Below are 24,372 nucleotides of genomic sequence, written 5' to 3'. Positions count from 1 at the left end.
CAAGTTGGATAGATCTTCTGACCAGGTTTCACATTGCTCTTAGTCACAGCTTGCAATTGTTTTGCTGTTTCCACATTGACAATCCGTAAACCCTTTTTTAACAGAATGGTTCTTTCCACCAAAAGGATTACAACAAGATCTCTGTAGAAAGTCATACTTGTCCCCAAGTAGTGCTTTGTGATGAAAGCATATTTGTGCATTTTCAGAAAGACATTTCACTTCTTTGGTTTATTAATTCCTGATGCTTTACTGAAAATTCTTTGATTGGAATGAAGCCTTGTTGATGTGTATATTTTTTCAGATGACATGCAGAATTATTTGGAAGGCCAATAACACTTGGTACTGAAATCTTGTTGATATCCATTACACTAGAGTTAAATTTATACTTCCAATTACCATTTGTTTCAATATTAGATAAAGTAGAAGTGGTGTACATTTCCAACTGAAAAATATTAAACAATCATAGATAATGGGAACTTCCTTGACAATGCCACAGAAAAAATATTAAATAACCTGGTAAACATTTCTAAAGAGGCACCCCGTACATTGAAATAATTTTTACTAACCGAAACAAGATGTTTATTCAGTAATAACACACTTTACATCATTTAAAAAGGCACACACAACATATGAACACCCTTCACTACACAATAGTGTGCTTCACGCATGTTACCAAACTCCATAGTTGACACTAAACTGGTCTGTCTCCAAAATAAAACAACTTTTTCTGATCAGACAAAGTGAGCTCAGATAACTCAGTTATTATTTGAGCAAACTGGATGCCACTTGCAGAGCTTTATGACATGCTGGCAAGCTGCAGATAACCAAAGTATTATCTTCAGAAAGTTACTCTTTCAGTAGATACAAGGCAATAAAGTATAGCCAAAATCTGGTATCACAAGGTACATTTTTCTTCACAAGTAAGAGAGATTCTTTGATGAATTTTGCACAGCATACAAAACATACTTACAGGTGTATGAAACACTAGAATTTTCCAAATCTATTAAAAACTATGGTAAAAATTGAGATAATTAACTACAAAATTTGATTTTTTTCTAGACACAAAGTTTAAAACAGAGTTTCAGACACCCGTAAGTATGGTTTGTATGCTGTGCTAAATTCATTGAACGGTCTCTCTTACTTATGAAGAAAAGTGTTCCTATAGCAACAAATGCAGCCAATAGTAAGTGAAAAAATGATGAAATTTCACATGTAAAAAAAAAAAAATTGCTATGCATTTGAACTTCCGCTGCGATGAGTGTGAATCCTGCATCTTTGCTGGTCATGCTGACAAAGTTTTATGAATTTACTTGTAAAAGTATAGACAGTGGAAATTAAAATGTCCTATCCCCCTTAACTGACCGTCTCTGGCAGCAATACAGGCCTGTCAACAATGGGGCATGTTGTGAATGATGTCATCACTTTCATGCTGAGGCAACAAGGCACATTCTTCCTACAGAGGTGCTTGCAAATCTTGGAGGGGGTTGGTAGATGCTGACATAATGCATCTCATCCCCTTAAGGCATCCCAGAAATGCTCTGTGGGATTCAAATAGGGAGAGCAAGCAGGCCAGGCCATGTCACGCATGCAGTATCTTCCGTTTTCAATAAGACACCAACCACCTGTGCTCTGTGAGGTCTTGCATTATCATCCATGAATACAAAGTCTGGGCCCACAGCACCTCAGAACAACCACAAATGAGGTCATAAGATCTCGTCATGATACCTGACCTTGGTGATTTATGAATACAATTTGATGTGGAGGTGGAGTGAATCACTCTCCAGATCAAACTCAGACTCATCTGTGAAAGTAACACTGGCCCACTGTTTGAACACCCAGGTGGCATGATGTTGCTTCCACTCAAGAGGTTCCCTTCTGTGATGACGTGTCAGAGGTACACATACATCAGGTCTCCAATAATGAAGGCTACCCTGCCGAAGTCTTCTGTAAACCTTTTTCCTCGATACAACATGTTCAGTCGATGCTTTGAAGCCAGATGCAATGCAGTACCAAGACTGTATCGCCATGCCCTTATAGTCAAATAATGGTCCTCTCTTTCTGGTGGCAGATGTGGTCGACACTGCCCTTATCTTCAGAATACAGTTTCGATCTCTCTAATCTATTGCCACGTCCAAGAAACAACAGAACGACTTTCATTAAGCAATCGGGCCACATAAATTTGCAACTTTCCCATTACCATTCTTTCTATGGCCGTCCACCACAGCTGTCTGGTAGGCACCTTCTCTGTGCCATGCTGCACCACCTGTGACTATGTACAGGCACAATTTGAATGTGGGACTTCCCAGCAAACACTACCCCATTTGATAGATGCCCTGACATCATAGTTGGCGTGGTGATTTGTTAACTCGAATTCCATCTTCTGTGCCGAACACGATCATACAGACATCTGTTGACCGTTAGCATGATTATATCGTGAATTACACACAAGGCAGAAAAATAGCAGTTTGTTGCTTTAATTTTGGACACCAGTGTAGATAACTGCATTATATGCAAAAAGTCTGAGGTTGCTATTAATACTGTCTGCAAGGTGATTAACAAAGAGGATGAACAGCAACACACTTCTCTGGGGCACACCTGAGGTTACTTCTACATCTGCTGATGCTTCTCCATCCAAGATAACATGCTGTGTCCTCACTACAAGGAAGTTCTCACTACAGTCACAAATTTCACTTGATACCCCATATGATCATACTTTTGACAATAAGCATAGCTATGGTACTGAGTAAAAGGCTTTTTGGAAATCCCGACATACTGCAACTCCCCGATTGCCTTGATGTAAAACTTTCAGCATGCCATGTGAGAAAAGTGCAAGGTGGGTTTCCCATGACTGACGTTTTTGGAATCAATGCTGGATGGCATAGAGGTGGTCATTCTGTTCCAGATACCCGATTATGTTTGAGCTCAGATTATGTTCTAAGATTCTGCAACAAACTGATGTCAAGGAAATTGGATCACTTTTAGTACCCTTCTTGTTGTGTCCTGTGGTTTTTTCCCAAGAACTGGGCATGATTCCTCCCCCCACCCCCTGACCTTGCTCCCCAAGGGATCTATGACAGCAGGGATTCCACTGGGCCCCAGAGATTTGTTCAAAATTTTAATGTTTTCAATTGTTTCTCAACACCACTGACACTAACACTAACACTTCCCTCACCCATATTTTCAGTGGTACAAGGATTAAATTGGGGCAACTCTCCTGGGTTTTCCTTTGGACATGAACATTTGAAAATGGAATGAAACATTTTAGCTTTTGTTTCACTGCTCTCAATTCAAGTTCCTGTCTCATTTGCTTCGGACGGGACATTCATTTTGGTGCTACTAATAGCCTTTACACACAGCCAGAATTTCTTTGGGTTTTGTGAAAGATCATTTTACAATATTCTGCTACAGTCACTGAAGGCATCACGCATTGTTCTCTCCACAGCCAAACACACTTCATACAGCATCTCTCTATCTAGCCCTATGCTTTGTTTTACTCCTATTATACGGTAATCTCTGTTTCTTTAGAAGTTTCTTAGCAGGGACTGTATCCCAATGATGTTCCTTGCCATTATAAACTGTCCTACTGAGTACATATCTAACTTCAGCTGTAGTTCCTCTTCATGCTCCTGCCCTGTGCTGAAGGTTTTAAGTTCCTCATTGAGATGCGACACTACTGATTTTTCACCTAGTTTACTGAACACGAGTATCTTTCCTATTGTTTTAGTTGACCTCTTTACATTGGTAATCATTGGTGCCACAACAGCATCATGGTCACTGATACCAGTTTCGACGTAGAAATTTTCAAAGAAGTTAGGTATACTTGTTGCCATTGGATCCAACATCTTCCATCAAGAGTGGTGTTCTGAACTATCTGTTGTAGGTAGTTTTCAGAGGCATTTAGTAATGTGTCCACAGAATGTCTTGTCACGTCCACCACTAACAAAACCGTATTCCTTCCAATTGATTGTTGGGTGATTAAAGTCTCCACCGATGATTACAGTACAATTTGGGAACTTATGTACAAGTGAACTGAGGTTATCTTTCAAGTTTTTGGTAACATCAGGAGATGAGCCTGGTTGGCAATAGAAGGATCCAATTATTTTATGCCCACCCCTGATACTGAATCTTGCCCAAACAATCTCACATGAAGCATCAATTTCAATTTATGTGGATCTGAGTTTCTTGTCTACTGTGACAAATACACCACCTATATTTCCCATTTGCCTGTCCTTTTAATAGAAAAGCTTTCCCCAGAAATCTTACTGCTGTCAATTTCAGGTTTCAATCAGCTTTCTGCACCTAGTATTATGTGAGCTTCAGTGCTTTTTAGGAGTGCCTCGAAACTCTGGCACTCTGTTGCAAGTGCTTTGGCAGTTAACCATTAGGAATGTAATATTCTCATCTTTGGGAAGGATTTCTTCCGGTCTTCCACTGCTATTTCTGGGATTTCTACAGCTATCATTATCTGTATTGGATGGAGAGCAGCTTAATCTAAAAAAACAACAACTTGTGTGCACCCCACGCCGAGTCAGCTACCTGAGTAGCAGCCTCTGATGTGTAATGCACACCTGACCCATTTAGCGGACCCTACAGTTCTCAACGCTATGGCGCAAGTCCACAAAGTCGCAACCTAGTTTGTCACAGAACCTTAGATGTCCGTGGTGCACTCCTCCTCCTCAGAATCCAACAGCCACGATCAGTTCTAGAGACACTGCTGCAACTTGTGAGCTTCGTTGACACTCCATGCGCAAGGGTGGTCTTCTCAACCTACTCTATCAGTCGCTGGAATGATCAAAGAATGACCTCTAAGCCCAGACGACAGGCACTGTTTATTCCAATGTGTGTCACAATCTGCAGTTGGTTGCACCTAGTTCTCTCAATGGCTGCTGGAATAGCCTCTTCAACATGTTGAATGAGGCCCCCAGGCATAAACATTCACTGCACCTGGTGTCCTTTCCTGTCATTTCCCAACTTGTTGGAATAAGTTCTGGAATATGAAACTGTCACTTTTCAAGGTCTATAGTCACGTGAATTGTGGAGAATTAGTTTACATCAATGAAAATAATGATCATGATTTTCTTTGTTTATACTTCATTCGGTTTAACACTAACAATGAATAACTGTTTGCACCACCAACAGAAACTAAATTCTACTATTTATTCTCAATAAAATAATGGATCATTCACATTCACACAAGAGGAAAAGAGTTGAGAGTGGACTCCTGACCATTTTACATTTTAAACTGACTACTTGTTAACCCTCGGGCCTTCTGACCACACCAATTTTCGTTTATATAAGGGATAGATAATATTCCATCACAATTTCTAAAATTATTGGGGAAAGTGCCAACAAAACAACTATTCATGTTGGTGTGTAGAATGTACGAGTCTGGCGACATAGCATCTGACATTCAGAAAAATATCATCCACACAATTCCGAAGGCTGCGAGTGCTGACAAGTGCAGATATTATTGCACAATCAGCTCGTACATCCAAGTTACTGACAAGTATAATATGCAAAAGTATGAAAAAGAAAATTGAGGATGTGTTAGATGACGAACATGTTGGCTTTAAGAAAGGTAAAGGTGCCAGAGGATCAATTCTGATGTTACAGTTGATAATGTAAGCAAGACTAAAGAAAAATCAAGACATGTTCATTGGATTTGTGACCTGGAAGAAGCATTTAACAGTGTAATATGGTGCAAGACGTTCGGAGTTCTGAGAAAAGAGGGGTAAGTAATATACAATATGTACAAGAGCCAAGAGGGAATAATGAGAGTAGACGACCAAGAATTACGTGCTTGGATTAAAAATGGTGTAAGACAGGGATGCAGTCTTTCATCCCTACTGTTCGATCCGTACATCAAGAAAGTAATTATGGAAATAAAAGAAAGGGTAAGGAGTGGAATTAAAATTCAAGGTGAAAGGATATCAATGACATGATTCGCTGATGACATTGCTATCTTGAGTGAAAGTGAAGAAGAATTACATGATCTGCTGAATGGAATGGACATACTAATGAACACAAAATATGGATTGAGAGCAAATGAAGAAAGATAAAAGTAACGAGAAGTAGCAGAAATGAGAACAGCAAGAAACTTAACATCAGGATTGATGGTCACAAAGAAAATGAAGTTAAGGAATTCTGGTACCTAGGAAACAAAATAACCAATGACTGATGGAGCAAGGAGGGCATCAAAAGCAGACTAGCACTGGCAAAATGGGCATTCCTTGCCAAGAGAAGTCCACTAGTATCAAAAATAGACTTTAATTTGAGGAAGAAATTTCTGAGAATGTACATTTGGGGCACAGCATTGTGTGATAGTGAAACACAGACTGTGGAAAAAACTGGAACAGAAGACAATCTAAAAGTTTTGAGAACTGCTGCTAGAGACAAATCTTTAAAATTAACTGGACTGATAAGGTAAGGAATGAAGTGGTACTGTGCAAAATCAGAGAGGAAAGGAATATGTGGAAAACACTGAAAACAAGAAGGCACAGGATAATAGGATACTTGTTAAAGACATTATGGAATAACTTCCGTGGCACTAGAGGGAGTGTAGAAGAAAAAAGCTTTAGGGAAGCAGAAGACAGAGATTTAAATACATCCAACAAATAATCGAGGGCGTAGGTTGCATGTGCTACACTGAGATGAAGAGGTTGGAACAGGAGAGGAATTCATGGCGGGCCGCATCAAACCAGTTGGAAGACTGTTAAAAAAAAAAAAGAGGCAGGATGTGGGCCACTGTCAGGTGGGCACCACATTAGCAGTAAGGTGGGCGTTCACAATCAATCATGGGTGATCCAAGTATGACCAACATGTAGACAACAAAGGACAGTGGATTCCCTGTGAGAAGTGTGAACGGAAGACTGCTACATGGCTGTGCTCTACCTTATTGCAATCTGTTTATTTGGGGAATCCAGGCTGGACAATTCTGAGTTCCAGATCTCTAACAACTGATGGCATAGAGTCAACCCAAGGACTAGTTTTGGAACACCTCCACCCCCCTCTCCAAAACTGATACTGCATCCATTTGGCAGGAAGCACAGTTCATTGCGCGTGCGCGCGCGCGCTCTCTCTCTCTCTCTCACACACACACACACACACACACACACACACACACACACACACACACACTCACTCACTCACCTCTATTCCAGTGTGGATCCAACAAGTACTTCACACACTTTGTCCAGGAGCCTCCCAAAGAAACAAAGAATGCTTCATTTGACACACAGCTGAATCACTGTAAGTGTTCCAGTTCACATTCAAATGAATTTTAATTTGAATGTGGGTCAATCTATATCAAACAGGTCAACCTATATCAAGTAGACTGATTTTTTAAGAGTCACCACCGAACCATGCCCAAACTGAATGAAATTTTTGCACATATGTTCCCTACAGAATTTAAATTCAGTTGTGCAAATTCTGAGTTGAAGATAATATGAGAATGAAATTTGAACCAGCTGTAGAATTTTTTTGCTCCTCGCATTGTTTCAAGCAATTGTGCAATTTTTGAACCATTTTGTGATGTCAACTGTTTATTTTTTAAGTGAAGTGTACTAGAGCTTTTAGTAATTACCAAGAGAAATTACTTATTAATTTTACTGCAATCCAGCAGTTATTTGCAAGTACTCTATGAGTTATCAATATGTAAGCATAACCCCCCTTTTTAAATCAGATTTGTGCATACTTAAATGTTTCATTACTAAATATTATCATCTACATGAAAAGAATGGATTATTACTGTTAAGGATAGTTTACTAATCACCACATATTGAGTAGCAGACAGGCACATCAATAAAAGATAATATTAGGAGCATTCCCCAAATCCCTCACATGGAAAGTAAAATACAGAGAAAGAACAGCAATTAAACACTTGAAAACTGATCCCAACATTATAACCCTATGTGCTAACAACAGTTCTGCCACTGTGGTTAGGAGCTGAAGGGTTACCTGGCAGAGGGATTCTGTCACTGTCAGTTACCTTCACCCACAAGCTTTGCCACAGTGACCCCATTTCAGAAATCCAACAGGACCTCCATCATTTGGCAAATCCACAGGTCCATCACAGAACCTCTCACCTGGGCATCTCCCTATTCACCCGCACCATTCCCCGCAATCCCTTCTTCTACATGGTAACTCTAACTATATACTCACCCTCAATTACATCTTCTTTGAAGGATATTCATGGTCCATCTAAAAAAATCCTTCATAAACACATAGAATCCCAAACCACTTGCCCAGTTTGGGCTTATTGATGACATCTTTATGACCTGGATCAATTGTGAGAACATCCTATCCACGTTCCGCCAGAACCTAAACACCTCCGTCCACATTAATTTCATGTGATCCTCCTCATTCTATCACATCACCTTCTTTGACGTCTGTCTCCATGTCAACGATGGCTACACCAGTACCTCTGTCCACGTCACATCTATTAGCCACCACCATGCCTTCCTTCAACAGCTGCCCCCACTGCATATCCTTCTACACAACCTAGGCACCTGTGATCATTGCTACTGTAGTGATGAGCAGGCCCTTTCAAAAGATGCCAAAGGTCTCACTACAGGCGTCATAGACTGAAATTGCCCTCCTCACGTTGTCCAGAAATATGTCTCCTGTGCATTGTCTGGCCACAATGAGCATTCCCCTCATGACTCAGCACCAGCTAGGATTGTAGCAACTAAATCACATCCTTCGTCAGGATTTCGACTATCTCTAGTTATGCCCTGAATTGAGAAATACCTTTGCCACCCCTCCTGTAGTGGTATACCATTGCCTACCCAACTTACACAATATCCTTCTCTCTTCCTATTACAACCCTGCTAGTCTACCCCTTGGCCCATGGCTCATATTGCCGCAATAGACATAGATCCGAGACCTTCCTATACATCCCCCCAGTAGCATTTATTCCATTTCTGTCAAATGCATCTGCTACCCCATGAAAGCCAGCATCACATGTGAAAGCAGCTGCATATCTACCAACTTAGCTACAACCACTATGCTGCATTTTACATAAGCATGATCACTAACAAGCTGTCTGTCCACGTGAATGGCCATCGTCAAATCATGGCCAGGAGACAGCTGGACTACCCAGCAACCAGAATGATGTGCTTGGCATAGATAACTGCTTCGCAGCCTGGATTCTCTCACCAATACCAGATTTTCTTAACTGTGTGGATGGGAACTCTCCCGGCAACATATACTTCACTATGTCACCCTCCCTCCCTTCACAACCTTTAATGTTCCCTGTCCTCCACTTGTCTATACTCTTCCCTGCTCCCAATCCAGTCCTACACACACTTTCCATCACACCAGTGCACCTGCATGGTCCATTTCCCCTTCTTTATTCTTTTCCCCCTCGTTAAAATGATGGTTTGTGTATGTTTGGTAATAATATTTTCAAGTTCATTTTTTTAGTGTTATCTGGAGGGTCTCGAAAACAAGCAACACCCTTTCCAATACAAATACATGTGTTCTTTCCAATAAAACAAAAAGTAAGAAAATAGGAGGCGATAATATTTATATACGTAAAAAAAAAACATGAAATTAAGCATAAATATTATGCAAGAAGTTTTAATGCCATGTTAACATGTCAATAACTTCTAGAATAGTCAAATAATTGCTGCAATTAATACACTCAGTAACAAGTAACTTCTCTGTGGTGTTAAAAAAATATTTCAGACATAAAACTATCACAAAAAATTGGCACCACTGTTTTAGTTCCAACTTTGACCTTTGTGAGTGGGGGTAAGGGTGGCAGGATGAGGGGAAGAAGGCAATGATAGAAGTTCAATATTAGTTAAAGGGCATATAATATCCTATTGGTCAACATAAAGAGTTGAGTAGAGCACTGTTGTGTTCAAAGAACTGTCAGCTTGATTGTTGCTCTGCCATTCAATATGCAAATTATAAAAATGTATTCACACTGAAGGTAAACTTTCTTGTTGTTTAGTACTCCATTCTAAAATACTTTAAAATAAGTTTAGATAGACTAGAAGACATGTGCTTATTTTCTCTCATCAGTATTTGAGATATTTAAGGGAATTAAAGACCAGGGAGAAGAAATAAAAATTTGCAGTTTGTTGATGATACTGCAACTCTATTAAAGACGTCTTGGAAGGACAGTTGAATGGAATAGACAGTGTCTTGAACGAGGATATAAGATGATCACTAACAAAAGCAAAATGATGGTAATGGAATGAAATCTAATTAAATCAGATGAAGCTGAGATTAGGAAATAGTAATAGATGACTTCTGCTGCCTGAGCAGTAAAATAGGATGGCTGAAGTAGAGAGGGCACAAAATGTAGAACGACAATGACAAGAAGATTGTTTTAGAAGAAGAGAAATTCATTAACATTATATTTAAATTAAAGTGCCAGAAAATGTTTTCAGAAGCCATTTCTTTGGAGTGTAGCCTTGTACAGAAGTGAAACTGGACAATACACAGTTCAGACAAGAAGACAATAGAAGCTTTTGAAATGTGGCGCAACAGAAAATTGCTGAAGGTGTGTGTGTGTGTGTGTGTGTGTGTGTGTGTGTGTGTAGCGGGGTTATTGGGAGTTAAAACTGTAGAGGGAGGTCAAGGCTGAATACAGAAGCAGGATCAAACAGATGTAGGTTACAGTAATTATACAGCAAATTAGAGGGCTGTACAGCATAGAGTAACATAGAGAGCAGCATCAATGCAGCCTTCAGACTAAAGATAACAACAACAACCAACAACAGCAACAACAATTAAGTCTGGTATAGCTTCTTGACTCATTCAATAGCTCAAAGATTAACCTACTAAGTCAGCACAAGGATTCAATTCTCTTATTGAAAGAGTTATCATAACCAGAAGACTTCACCATTTTCAGAGACCTGAAGATTAAAACTGCCTTGACTCATCTTGTTTTAACCAATACATCAATGGCAAACACACTGCTAGAGTAAATCACTCAAATAATTATTTTCATGCGCCATTTCTACCACAGCTCCCTCTCATATACCATAAATTTGTTTCCTGCTTATAATGCTCCATATAAGATTAATTTCAGGGGAGCTTTTTCATGTAAAAAATGGCTTTGTTTCTTTTATTAAAGTAGCAGATTGGACCTTACAATATGGCTGGTAATTTTAGTATCTATTTAGATTACAGCCTGTCATATGAACAAATGTTTTCTTCTTGCCACAACACTTTGATCTCATTGTTTATCTGTGCTTCCTCTTTGCTTCTGTTTACTGTTATCCTGAATTTTTTAGTATAAAACATGCTCCATATATACGTTTGTGAGTTTTCCATCTTACACTGACTGCTTTCTAAATCACTTGCAAGTGTTCTTTTTATATAATCACTTTAAAAATCTTGCATGAATGTCTAGTTAGCATTTTTTAAAGCTGATAAGTAGGTAGTGCCATCAGTATGTGACCATCATGTTTAAATGGTGGTTTATTTACTACACTCAACAGTTTGTTGACCTTTTTTTCGGGAGGGGGGAGGGCAGATTCAAGTTTCCTTCCTCAAAAATTTCTTCACTCCGTGAAAGTGCAAATTTACTCTAGAGGATCCTACTGAGTAGAAAGAAAAATATTTAATTGCAACTGTCAGATTTGAGGCTCAAGAGCTGTTATAGCAAAGTAATTGAATAAAGTAATCTTAAGAAGTTGCCTTCTTGACTTATTTGTATGTAGCAATCACTGATATTTTTCTGAGAAACTGAATCAAGTGCACATTCATAAAGTATAAGTCAAGCATACTTGTAAAAAAGTTAATGTTTCACATATTTTCATTCTGCCAGCCATTCTCTTTCACAAATGAAAGATACTGTGAAACAGAATAATATATTTCCTTTGTATGTCTTAGTTTAATAAATTATTATGTAAAATATGACTTAACAACAGCTGGGATTACAGGATTTTCTGGGGATATTTGTCACATACACTCGATTGCAGTTGTGTGTCTCACTTGCATTATTTACATAGATATCAGTTTGATGCCAAATCTGTAGTGTCAGCTACTAAGAGTTTTTAATCAATGTTTCTTAGAGCTTCAAAAAATGAAATTCAAACGGCCGATTAAAGCAATGTGAAGATTACAATTAAAACTAACATTATACACACAGAAATATTGTGAATGTGAAAATATTTGTTAAATATTACTTTCATGCAAGTAACACCAAAATTCAAATTATTCTCAAACGTACATAGTAATTTGTCAAAGCTTACAGCATACACAAATACAATGCCATTCAACATAGCTTTACATATTAACGTAATACTACCGTGTAAAATAACTTCTAATGCAGAAAACAAATTTTACTTCTTTACCTATGCAGATTCTCTCCTACCAATCGGCACAAATCAGAATCTTACGTTTTTCATTCTGAATTAATTGGTAACATCGCGTACAGTTTCATCAAGTTTCGCCAAACACAAGCACAATCATAATATATCGTCCCCAAATACCATCGGCATTACGATAGACCTGCAGTACGCGCACCCATGTCTTCCATCTATCCCGCCGTTCAAAGCATGCTTCATACACTCCATGCACGAAGACATGCATGCGCGCTTCATGAAACGTTAATCCCCAGCAACTACTGAAATTTTTGTCTCCTAAATTAGATACAGTATAAATTACAGCCTTCGTTAAGTTAAAAATAGCTTGTGAGGCATTTACTAGATTCTTCAAAAATATACTCACCGAGATAACAATAGGCACGCTAACATAGCTATTATGACATCTTATGGCCAATGTAACACAAAATTTACAAATCGATTCCACCGTCGTCATTAATTTTAGTACCAACATATAAGTACAAAAGTAGAACAACAACATCGTCTTAATACTCATTATCATAGAAAATTATCATATACTACAGTTTTAAAAGAATTTCTCTTCTTTCGTAGTTATATTAATACCTATGTACCTTGTGACCGGCGATCTTCTGTATGTTGAAGATAAATTGCTAGATAGAGCTTCAATATTTTTTGACTATCCAACACAAATAATTTTGTTGTCCACATTTTCGTTCAACGTAACACGTAGTTTAGTGAGTTTTGAAGGGATCTGATACATTGTGGCTCAATTACCAACGTTAATGACAAAAGAGTACCAGCTGCTCACAAGGCTTTTGTAGTGGTACTTGATGAGGTGCGCATTTTTTTTTTTTTTTTTTTGTAGGACCTAATCATTTTTGGTTATATTTTTGACTAAACTGTATTTTTTGCAAGTTTATATATGCGTTGAGAGAACTAAACATATTTTCTGTTCCATTTTTTCGTAAAGGGATTGATCAGAAAATATGGGAGCCGAGAGCCAGACGCCGGTGTCAAAATCGGGAAATGTTACTGCTGAAACGAAAAAACTGAAACCGTGCTGTGCTTGTCCGGAAACTAAAAAAGCGAGGGACACTTGGTAAGACAATTTGTATTTGAATGGATACTGATAACTGTGACAGGTAGTTCTGTGAGTTGCAGAATGCCTTTTGATTTTCACACTACGCAGTTATCTGCACCATACAAGTGATTTGTCTTTTTATGTTGCTGAATCCCACGAATGATATTCCTGTCATCGAAAGTGAGATTGTCTTCTCCGGAAGCTCAACTGATAAGATCCCCATGCTTTTATGGGCTTCTGTGTTATCCATTAACAATATGCTTACTGATTTTGAAATAGATGTATATGCCCATTGATAACTGTCACCTTAAATTGTGCAATGAACTGGTAGGTATAGTTCATAGTCATAGAAGTAGAAGAGTATGTAGTCTTAGAAGTAGAAGAGGAAGGCTTGTATAAACCATTATGTATAGCGCAAAAGTTGAAGGCTATGAATAAGTGTTTATGTTAACAGATTACAGCCTTCCACACACTTTTTATATGTCTATTCCTTTTGTAGCCTTCTTTCTGTAAGTTACTATTTATCGAACGGTATTTCAAACATAGGATTAACATCGGAAAACCAAGCACTTGCCATACAAAGTCTTGATCTCAAAGGCATTTCTTATTCAACCAGCTGAAAATATAGAGCATACATTGTTTATGTGCTGGTCAATTTTTGCTTTAGTTTTGGACTTTGTTCTTAGTTTTTCAAATAATTTTGTATTGTAATTAAAGCTCACCAAATAAAGAATTGGGGCAGACATAACTAGATACATTTAACTGTCAAGAAGCAGACCACATTTTTCCACCATATTCAACAGTTGTTAGCGCTGTTTTCTGAGAAATGTGCTTTCCTAACTTGGTACACCAGAGTTGGTACAGTATCTTCTATAAACATGTTATTGGCCCTTATGATTATTTCTACTATATTTGTGTGCATATAATAGTGGATGACCTATAAGAACTGAAGATAGAGTTAAAAAAGAGATATGACTGATTGAGAAATGAAAGGAGAAAGAAGAGTTAATGGGAGTACTTGACTTACTGTTTGACAGAGGAAAACGGCTGTACAAGATAATTTTTGGGGAAAGATAATGTTTGCGATAGAAGTGCTTCAGCATGCAAATCGGAATTTGTGTGCAGACTGCAGGGTAAGCTATCTTGTGTCAGAGGTAGACAGCAGCAAAAGAAGAAAAGTTTGCTTGTTTATGATGGCATGACAGGGTGCTTAACCTGTGACATGAGGTACTGGCATGTATGGTCATGAAGCAGCCAATCAAGTAAACATAGCCTACTGTAATCACATAACATGTTTGGTCTCACCCATTCTACAGACATTATAAGATAGTCAGATGCTGCACTAACAAGCTTCATGGTTAGTTCTAGCCATCTAGTGTTCTCACTACTTTTGCTGTTTTGTAGTACATGGCAGTACTGGAGATTCAGTAGAATGAGTGAATGCACCAGTTTAAGCTTCACTTTCTGTGGAAATGTGTTCCAAACTTCTTAAGGGCATACAGCAAATGTAAATCTCCCTGCATGTAATGGCAGTAGCTTCTGCTCAGATGAGATGATCATCCAAAGCTATACCTGAGTTCCTCACTGTTTTTTTTACAAGATGTAAGAATACCACCAAGAAGAATAGGAGCAATTATTGGTGGAGATCAATGATTATTTATTTCAGATGGGATACTGAATTTATGTTGGTGTATATTTATTTATCTTGCAGTAGACAGTATGAATTATATGGATGTCATCTACACATAAATTTACACAATGCAGACTCATAAATACATTAATATATACAATTAGAAGCCTGTAAATGGACACATACATTATTTTCTTTACTATGTTACATGTTTGTACATCATATTTTACTGTTTTGTTGAACATACTGTAAAATATCACTTATCACAGGAGTTGACCATTAGCATACATGTCAACATAATTTATATGTCATTTCAGGTCATCTTTGGTAGTGTAAAAACACTTTTCAAACATAATTTTTTTGAGTATTCTTCAAGACATGTATTTCACTTTTATCTTAGATCACATGTGGAATTTTGTATATTTTAATTCTGTTATATAGGGTGTTCTAGGAAGAATAATCAATACACTAGACTCTTGTTAATCTGGCCATTCCTTGCACATATGGATGCCATATTAGTGAAAGTGCCAGGTTATTGACTGTGTCTTAAATTTATCATACTTTATTAAATCCAAAGATGCTTTTATTTTCAAAGAAAACTTAGTCCTTGAGTGTGTACGTGTATCAGTCACTATGAAACATGGACCAGGTTTTTAGCTGTCACAATGATGATGCACAACAGCAGCATGCTTTATCACACAATGGCTTTATAAGTGTTACATTGGTACTGCATGTTTCCAATTATTCTGGAATATTTCTCCAGGATGTTGTCTGCAACTTCAGCACCAACAGTGTGAAGATCATGTTCTATCTTTCTGTGTCCTCTTCTTCATCACTTCAATCATAACTTTCCTGTATGCTGTTGATTATCTGTATAAGTTCATTCATTAATAGTTGCTTAGCAACAATGACTTTCTGCAAGGAACCTCAGTTCAGCTTATCTCTAATTTAGAGTTCCTGCTTTATGTGTAGCATAGTGTGTTTCCATTTAGAAGCTATTATACTGAACAGCCTTGTTGCACAGGAGAATTCATTATTGTATGTGTGATTGCGGTTTGAGTGACTAGAGCTACAAGCACTTCTTAAATAGAACAGATATGTTTCACTGTAGCAAAGATGATAAAGTGCACATAGCTCTTAAGGTACGGTTTTTAGAACCCATGTTTACTAGACTTTTTTGCATTGAATAACTGTTCCTGTCATATTCCTGAATGTTGGCCATTTCCCCAGGAAAACCCTGCATAGCACACTATTCTGGGTTTTTGTTGATGTTAAGTGGTAGCTGGATGGTTCCCTGTAGAGACCTATTTTTTCTGTACTGATTGGTACCTTTCTTAATGTGAATCACTGTTTCCAAAATGTATTCACATAGACTCAATCAATTCAGTGCTGTTAGTTCTTTTAAGAAGGAAACATAGTAGGTGAATATGGATTGGGAGTAAGAAATGAAAGAGGAAGCTGCCTGGTAGAATTTTGCACAGAACGTAACTTAACCATGAAAGAAGTTTGTATACATGGAAGAAGCCTGGAGATACTAGAAGGTATCAGAATAGATTATATAATGGTAAGACAGAGATTTAGGAACCAGGTTTTAAATTGTAAGACATTTCCAGGGGCAGATGTGGTTCTCTGACCACAATCTATTGGTTATGAATTGTTGATTAAAACTGAAGAAACTGCAAAAAGGTGGGAATTTAAGGAGGTAGACCTGGATAAACTGACTAAACCAGGGGTTGTACAGAGTTTCAGAGAGAGCATAAGGGAACAATTGACAGGAATGGGGGAAAGAAACACAGAAGAAGAAGAAGAAGAAGGAGAAGAAGAAGAATGGGTAGCTTTGAGGGATGAAGTAGTGAAGGCAGCAGAGGATCAAGTAGGTAAAAAGTCGAGGGATAATAGAAATCCTTGGGTAACAGAAGAAATATTAAATTTAATTGATGAAAGGAGAAAATATAAAAATGCTGTAAATGAAGCAAGCAAAATGGAATACAAACGTCTCAGAAATGAGATCGACAGGAAGTGCAAAATGGCTAAGCAGGGATGGCTAGAGGACAAATGTAAGGATGTAGAGGCTTATCTCACTAGGGGTAAGATAGGTACTGCCTACAGGAAAATTAGAGAGACCTTTGAAGAAAAGAGAACCATTTGTATGAATATCAAGAGCTCGATGGAAACCCAGATCTAAGCAAAGATGGAAAAGCAGAAAGGTGGAAGGAGTATATAGAGGGTGTGTACAAGGGTGATGTACTTGAGGACAATATTATGGAAATGGAAGAGGATGTAGATGAAGATGAAATGAGAGATACAATACTGTGTGAAGAGTTTGACAGAGCACTGAAAGACCTGAGTCGAAACAAGGCCCCCGGAGTAGACAACATTCCATTAGAACTACTGACGGCCTTGGGAGAGCCAGGCCTGACAAAACTCTACCATCTGGTGAGCAAGTTGTACGAGACAGGCGAAATACCCTCAGACTTCAAGAAGAATATAAAAATTCCAATCCCAAAGAAAGCAGGTGTTGACAGATGTGAAAATTACTGAACTATCAGTTTAATAAGTCACAGCTGCAAAATACTAATTCGAATTCTTTACAGACGAATGGAAAAACTAGTAGAAGCTGACCTCGGGGAAGATCAGTTTGGATTCTGTAGAAATATTGGAACATGTGAGGCAATACTGACCCTACGACTTATCTTAGAAGCTAGATTAAGGAAGGGCAAACCTACGTTTCTAGCATTTGTAGACTTAGAGAAAGCTTTTGACAATGTTGACTGGGATACTCTCTTTCAAATTCTGAAGGTGGCAGGGGTAAAGTACAGGGAGCGAAAGGCTATTTACAATTTGTACAGAAACCAGATGTTACTTATAAGAATCGAGGGGCATGAAAGGGAAGCAGTGGTTGGGAAGGGAGTGAGACATGGTTGTAGCCTATCCCCGAGGTTATTCAATCTATACATTGAGCAAGCAGTAAAGGAAACAAAAGCAAAATTCGGAGTAGGTATTAAAATCCATGGAGAAGAAATAAAAATGTTGAGGTTTGCCGATGACATTGTAATTCTGTCAGAGACAGCAAAGGACTTGGAAGAGCAGTTGAATGGAATGGACAGTGTCTTGAAGGGAGGATATAAGATGAACATCAATAAAAGCAAAACAAGGATAATGGAATGTAGTCGAATTACATCGGGTGGTGCTGAGGAAATTAGATTAGGAAATGACAGTTTAAAGGAGTTTTGCTATTTGGGGAGAAAAATAACTGATGGTTGTCAAGGTAGAGAGGATATAAAATGTAGACTGGCAACTGCAAGTAAAGCATTTCTGAAGAAGAGAAAATTGATAACATTGAGTATAAATTTAAGTGTCAGGAAGTCGTTTCTGGAAGTATTTTTATGGAGTGTAGCCATGTATGGAAGTGAAACATGGACGATAAATAGATTGGACAAGAAGAGAATAGAAGCTTTCAAAATTTGGTGCTAGAGAAGAACGCTGAAGATTAGATGGGTAGATCACATAACTAATGAGGAGGTATTGAATAGCATTGGGGAGAAGAGGAGTTTGTGGCACAAATTGACTAGAAGAAGGGATCAATTGGTAGGACATGTTCTGAGGCATCAAGGGATCACCCATTTAGTATTGAAGGGCAGCGTAAGGGGTAAAAATCGTAGAGGGAGACCAAGAGATGAATACACTAAGCAGATTCAGAAGGTTGAAGGTTGTAGTAGGTACTGGGAGATGATGAAGCTTGCACAGGATAGAGTAGCATGGAGAGCTGCATCAAACCAGTCTCAGGACTGAAGACTACAACAACAACAACAGTTATTTTGCTACTTTTTGTTATAATTCATATCGCCAATATTAGAAGCTTAATAATTCTTTGGAGATTCTGCTATTTTGTTCATCGGAATTTTAATTCGTAACCAATTATAGAACGAACATGTGCAAAGTTTGTTATCCTCGTTTATGAGTTACTAAACATTGAATTTATCTAACAAGTACATAGTATGCTAAAGGTATTCACTTCCTGAGGGTAATATGCTCATATTGGGAGGTCCCAGGGTTAGGATCAACTTTTTGAAACCATTTGTACAGTGATGTGTGTTGAGTGTCGCAGATATCACACTCTGCCGCCATTCACTGTAATAGGGCCTTGTTGGACAGTAATTGACAAAAAAGTATTTCACCTGATGCTTTACAGCTTTAGTACCCAGAGCAGAGATGTAATTTAGTGATTTAGATGATTTCCTGACTTACTGAAGGTTGTAGCTTCTAATTTCATTTCTTTTTTATGGATTCAATTAATCATTCTGTGTACAGAGAGTACTATGTGATATGGGACCAGTCATTATAGTAGGCTAGTTAAACATTCAAAAACACCTGAGATCAAATTAAATACACCTAGACTTACACACTTGTAATTGTAATACTTAGTATTAGTATACTCAAAAGTTGTTCAAAATTAAAATCAACTAGGCCTAATTAAAATTTGAGGATACATTTAAAGTCAAATTAAGTACATACGAGCATTACATAATTTATACAACAGCTAAGGTTTACTAGATAAATATAATGAGTACATACAAGTAGATCAATTTTTAACAGTTGTTTAGGCCTTATAGAAATTTACATTTTGAAGATAAATTATAGTAGGTACAGAAAGAGAAGAGTGCAGATATGTTATATAGAAAAATAACATGCAATATATTCATGAAAGTTATGAAAAGAGTATTTTATTAATGTTGATTTAAGCCTTATTTTAAAATTTCCTGGGTTCTTGATGCTTTTATATTTGGTGGTAGATGATTATAAAGTTTAATCCCCATGCATTTTACACTATCAGCATTTTGTGGAATGGGGAAAATGTGTCGGCAAGTGTTTCCCTCTAGTATCGTGCTCTAGTATTTTGCTTCAGGTTGCCAATATTTAGATAGGTAAAACTTAGTATGTCCAATATGTACTGGCATGGAAGTGGAAGAGTACCTAGTTTTTGGAATAGTTGTTTACACGGGTCTCTCTGCTTTTTGAATAACATTATCCTGACAGCTTTCTTTTGGAGGTTAAATAATTTATTGGACTCAGAATTGTGGTCCCAGAATATGAGGCTATATGTTAGGATTGAGTGAAAAAAGAGCATGGTATACTGACATTAGGATTTTTATACTTGTTCCTTCCCTGATGGCAGAAGCATAAAACATACTTTAGTCATTTGGTAGCTAAGCTGTCAGTGTGCCTTTTGCAGCTTAGAGTGTCAGAGATAGATTTTCCAAGGAATTTAGTTACATTTTCCAGTTCAGTACTATCTCCACCCATTTGTATAGTTGGGACGATGGGATTTCGTAGCCTATTGAAGTAAGCAATGAATCCAGTAGAGCTGTACATTGGTTGACTGCAGCTTCAGTACAGTCATCTGAGTTAGACATCAGAGTATTGGTGTTGTTGGCAAAAAGGAAGGCATTGCAAGTTGATTGGTGAAGAGGAAGATCATTAATGAATAGGAGAAATTGGATTGGGCCTAAAACTGACCCTTTAGGGACACCATGTTTTACAGTTTGCATATCAGAACACGAAAGTGTGGATTTTCCTGCAGGGGTAACCTCACATATCTGCACATCCTTTTTTCTGTTTAGAAGGTAGTTTGTAAACCAATCATAGGCAGTTTTTGTAATAGTATTCTGTGGTTTACAACATTGAAGGCCATAGTAAATCAAGGAACCACCCCATAGCTGGCTGTTTCTTATCTACAAGAGTGAGAGTTGTACATAGAAATTTATAAACGGCATCTCATGTTGTTTTTGTTCCCTCCTGGAATCTGTATTGAGCTGGAGAGAGGATACTATACTTATTCAGAAATGATTTTAGTCTGTCAGCCACTACATACTCAAATATTTTACTAAACACAGAAAGGACTGCTATTGGCTGATAATTATTGGGATCTTATTTAAAGTCTTTTTTGTATATTGGTGTAATTTTTGCTATGGTAAGTAATTTACAGAATATGCCTTCTAAAAATCCCATTAGGTTCTTGGAAAATTTTTATTATCAAGACTTTACCAAAATTACTTTCATTATTATTTTTACTCAATTGGCCTAAATGTAATGTTTTAAACTGCTCATCTTTTGCTGCTGAATTTTAACCATCATATTAACTTTTTGTTTTTTCTCACTTTTTGTTCTTATCATTCTTTTCTCATTCGGAATCTTTGTGCACATGTTTTTTATTGTTTTTATTTACCTGTTGCAGTATTTAAATATTTGAAAACACCGCTCTATTGGTTAAAACACAAAAGACGAAATAATTTATTTATGTTAAATGGTGTTGAAAATGTATTTTTCTTTTCAAGATCAACATTTTATTAGATGGTTATCATCACACAAACTTTTAAAGTATAAATGCCAGTTGTACTTTGGACAAAATACAGCAGATGAGGATTGAAACATAAGAAAGGATTATAAATAAAATGAAATTCAAGCAAAGTGAATAACTGAAACAATGGATGCATTAATGTGGACAAAAAAAAAAAAAAGATAAAACAGAAGAAATTAAATCAGAATTAAGATATAAAAATAATAGAAATCACACGGACAAAGATGCCTGCCAAAGGAAAAAAGAATGCCAGGGAGAAGAAAATGACAGCAGATAAATAAAATAGTTAACACATTGATTAAAATGATGCCTCAAAGGATTAAAAAAAAATACGTTTAAACCAGATAAATGAAGAAACATAACAATCAAGTCATTTCAGTAAAGATTTGAAAATAGAAATACCCACGATCTTGAGCATTTCAGGAATATTTTTTAATCACTACCCCATGCCACAGCTCTGCGTAACACTATTATTTTTAAGTCTGTAGAGCATCATGCAAAATTCTCTGGGTGTTTTTATTACTCACAAATGAGGACCCACTACAGTACATGGGTGCAGGGTGTGATACCTGAGACCCTAACCTAAACTATTGTATAGGTGTCAGTTCCACTCTGGGGAACTCTCCTTGTCAATCCACTTTAGTTGTGAGCCCACATACATCCCTAGAATTTTGTTGTTGCTGATACACTTACAGTCACTGTTTTTTTTTTTAATGTGGAAACTAATACTGTTTCTTTAGTGTTTTTTCAGCTTTTTCATTTTAGTTTACTTGGTTGTTTGTGACCCATCACTGATTAGGATGTTGTTTTCATCAGCAAACAAACAGTACTGTTTCATTGTTGTGGTTGCAACTCTAGGGAAAATTGTTGACATGTATCAGGTAAGAATGTTAGGCCCAGAATACTTCCTTGGGGGACTCCAATATTGGCTTGTTTTGGGTTGGATAAGTGTTTTGTGGTACAGTTGAAGTTTTTTGAGAAATCTCCACCCATTTTCAGGTACGAATGAAACCACCTATTTTTTGCCCCCCTCCCCTCTCCCAAGTCCTAGTGTATCTAGTTCATTTAGCAGAACTGTATGGTCTTTTGCATCAGATGTTATGGTAAAGTTAATGAAGATACCTGTTAAATGATCCCATTTGTCTGGTGCTTCCAGAACATCATTTGTAAATTTAGCTGTAGCTAATCCTGTGATTTTACAAACTGTTCTTCACATAGAAGATTGTAATTTGTTAACTATACCATTAGGTTCTTTTTTCTGTTGCTTTTGGAAACAGAGAGTAGACCAAATTGGTGGACCTTTTCTGGGTCACCTTTCTTAGGTAGAGGTCAGACGTTTGCACACTTCAGTGTCTCTGGGAAGCAACCTGTGGTGAAGGATTCATTTAATATGAGTACCAAAAGGTCTTTGATACTGTCTGTAATGGCCTTCAGCAAGCACTGTCACTTCACTAATACCTGCTGAGGTTTTATAAAAATAAATAAGGTTGTGCACAAAATTGCTCAGTTCTTCTGCAGTGGTGGGTCACTATACCCATGTGTTTGGATCATAATGTGTTTCATCAAATTTCTGTTGTTGGTTGGTAGCTTCATTGGTGAAGTATTGATTCACAAAATTTGCTAGTTTTTTGGTAACATATATGATGGTACCATTGTGCTGAAATTGCATATTGATCTCTTTCTTTAAAAACAGCTGATTTGATTTTGTTTTCCACATTGTCTATAAATAGGGGACTCCAGTGTTACAGGTGGGACAATTGCACTATGTTTTCTGAAAATCAAAAGCTAAAACAACAAAAAGTAAAAGAAAAAATAGAAATACAGGTTATTATATGAGTAGTTGTTTTACCTCCCCTTTAAGTGTTTCACAAGTTTACAAAGTGAGTTGTTAATGATCTTTAAAATATTGTCGGGGGGGGGGGGGGCAGCAAATGGACATGGCACTGAATGGCCACCAACATTTTGCAAAAACATTGAATTAACACAATTAAAACAGTTCTCTCTATGATGAAGCAACAATAAATGCAGAATTATAAATAATATAAAGAAAAGATAAGATTGGTACTGACCATGAAGATGACACATTAAGTTACAGACAGGCACAATTTTAATTGTGGCTGTCTGCAATTTAATGTGTCATCTTTACAGTAAGTGACAATCTGTCTTTTTATTAGATTGTTGACATTCCATCCTGAACTCACCATTGTTCAACATTATTAATATTTGTTTATAAAAATTGCAATTGAAGACCATCGTGGTTGGAACAGGAACTTACCAAGGATATAATTCATGTGAAGCAGAACCTGTTCTTACAAGTTAAAATTAATTTTGGGTCATTCCATCCCAAGTGATCACATTTTTCAAAAGTTTCTCATTCTTGCATTTATGATGATATGCCATAGAAATGAACTCATGCAAAATTTGAGCTCATAATACCCAATATGTTGGACACTGTGGCCCTATATTTGAGAAGCTCTTTGACAAGGGTGTGGTGAAAGTGGGCTAACCCCTGTGTTTGGACCTTTCTTACTACAAGGAAACAGCAACCAGGAACCTCTTATTTTCAGATCTAATACAACTTTTTGCCCCGAATCAGAGAAACACAATGTGGTAGTGTGTAAAACACTTTATGAGCCAATGTAATGCATCAAAGTACCCCAAAAAACGTGCAGAGGAAAACATTCAAATTTTTGGGATTCTTTGGAGCCTGAAATCTCTGGAGGGAAAAAAACAAACAACAACAACAACAACAACAACTTGGCACACCCATTAATAATACCTGTGGCAGGACTCTTATCAGTTCACTTTCCTGTCTAAGCAGTTATTGTGTCTCATACTCAATCAGAAACATGTGCCAAGTAAAAAAACTGCAGAAAGTGAGCCAAGTTCAGGTGTATGTGTTGCAAAAGAATCATTTCAGAAGTTCTTTCCAGCACCACTGGAAAGAGAACACCTTACTCCACTAGAAACATCTTGTATCTTAGAGTCAACTCAGCAA

General features: G+C 37.4%; 1 protein-coding gene across 11 annotated transcripts in view; it reads right to left on the bottom strand.

The window, feature by feature from the left end:
- The window catches only part of LOC126334859 (tubulin monoglutamylase TTLL4-like), a 189,593-nt gene extending 176,276 nt beyond the window's left edge, over positions 1-13,317 (bottom strand). For 3 of the 11 annotated variants that reach the window (XR_007564781.1, XM_049997535.1, XM_049997537.1), the window contains exon 1: positions 12,917-13,139. Coding sequence is in view for 1 of the 11 variants with exons in the window: in XM_049997539.1 (XP_049853496.1) it covers positions 12,691-12,840 (150 nt within the window). In the remaining 10 variants the exon portion in view is untranslated. Of the gene's footprint in view, positions 1-12,314; positions 12,850-12,916 lie in introns of those variants that run through there. The other 8 variants (XM_049997533.1, XM_049997529.1, XM_049997531.1 and 5 more) reach the window with 8 other exon arrangements.
- Between the last annotated feature and the right edge of the window lie 11,055 nt (positions 13,318-24,372).

The sequence above is a fragment of the Schistocerca gregaria genome, chromosome 2 (genome assembly GCF_023897955.1).
Source record: "Schistocerca gregaria isolate iqSchGreg1 chromosome 2, iqSchGreg1.2, whole genome shotgun sequence".
In the NCBI taxonomy this organism is placed as follows: domain Eukaryota; kingdom Metazoa; phylum Arthropoda; class Insecta; order Orthoptera; family Acrididae; genus Schistocerca; species Schistocerca gregaria.
Note: the sequence above shows the minus strand (reverse complement) of the source record. Positions and strands in the feature narration are given on the sequence as shown.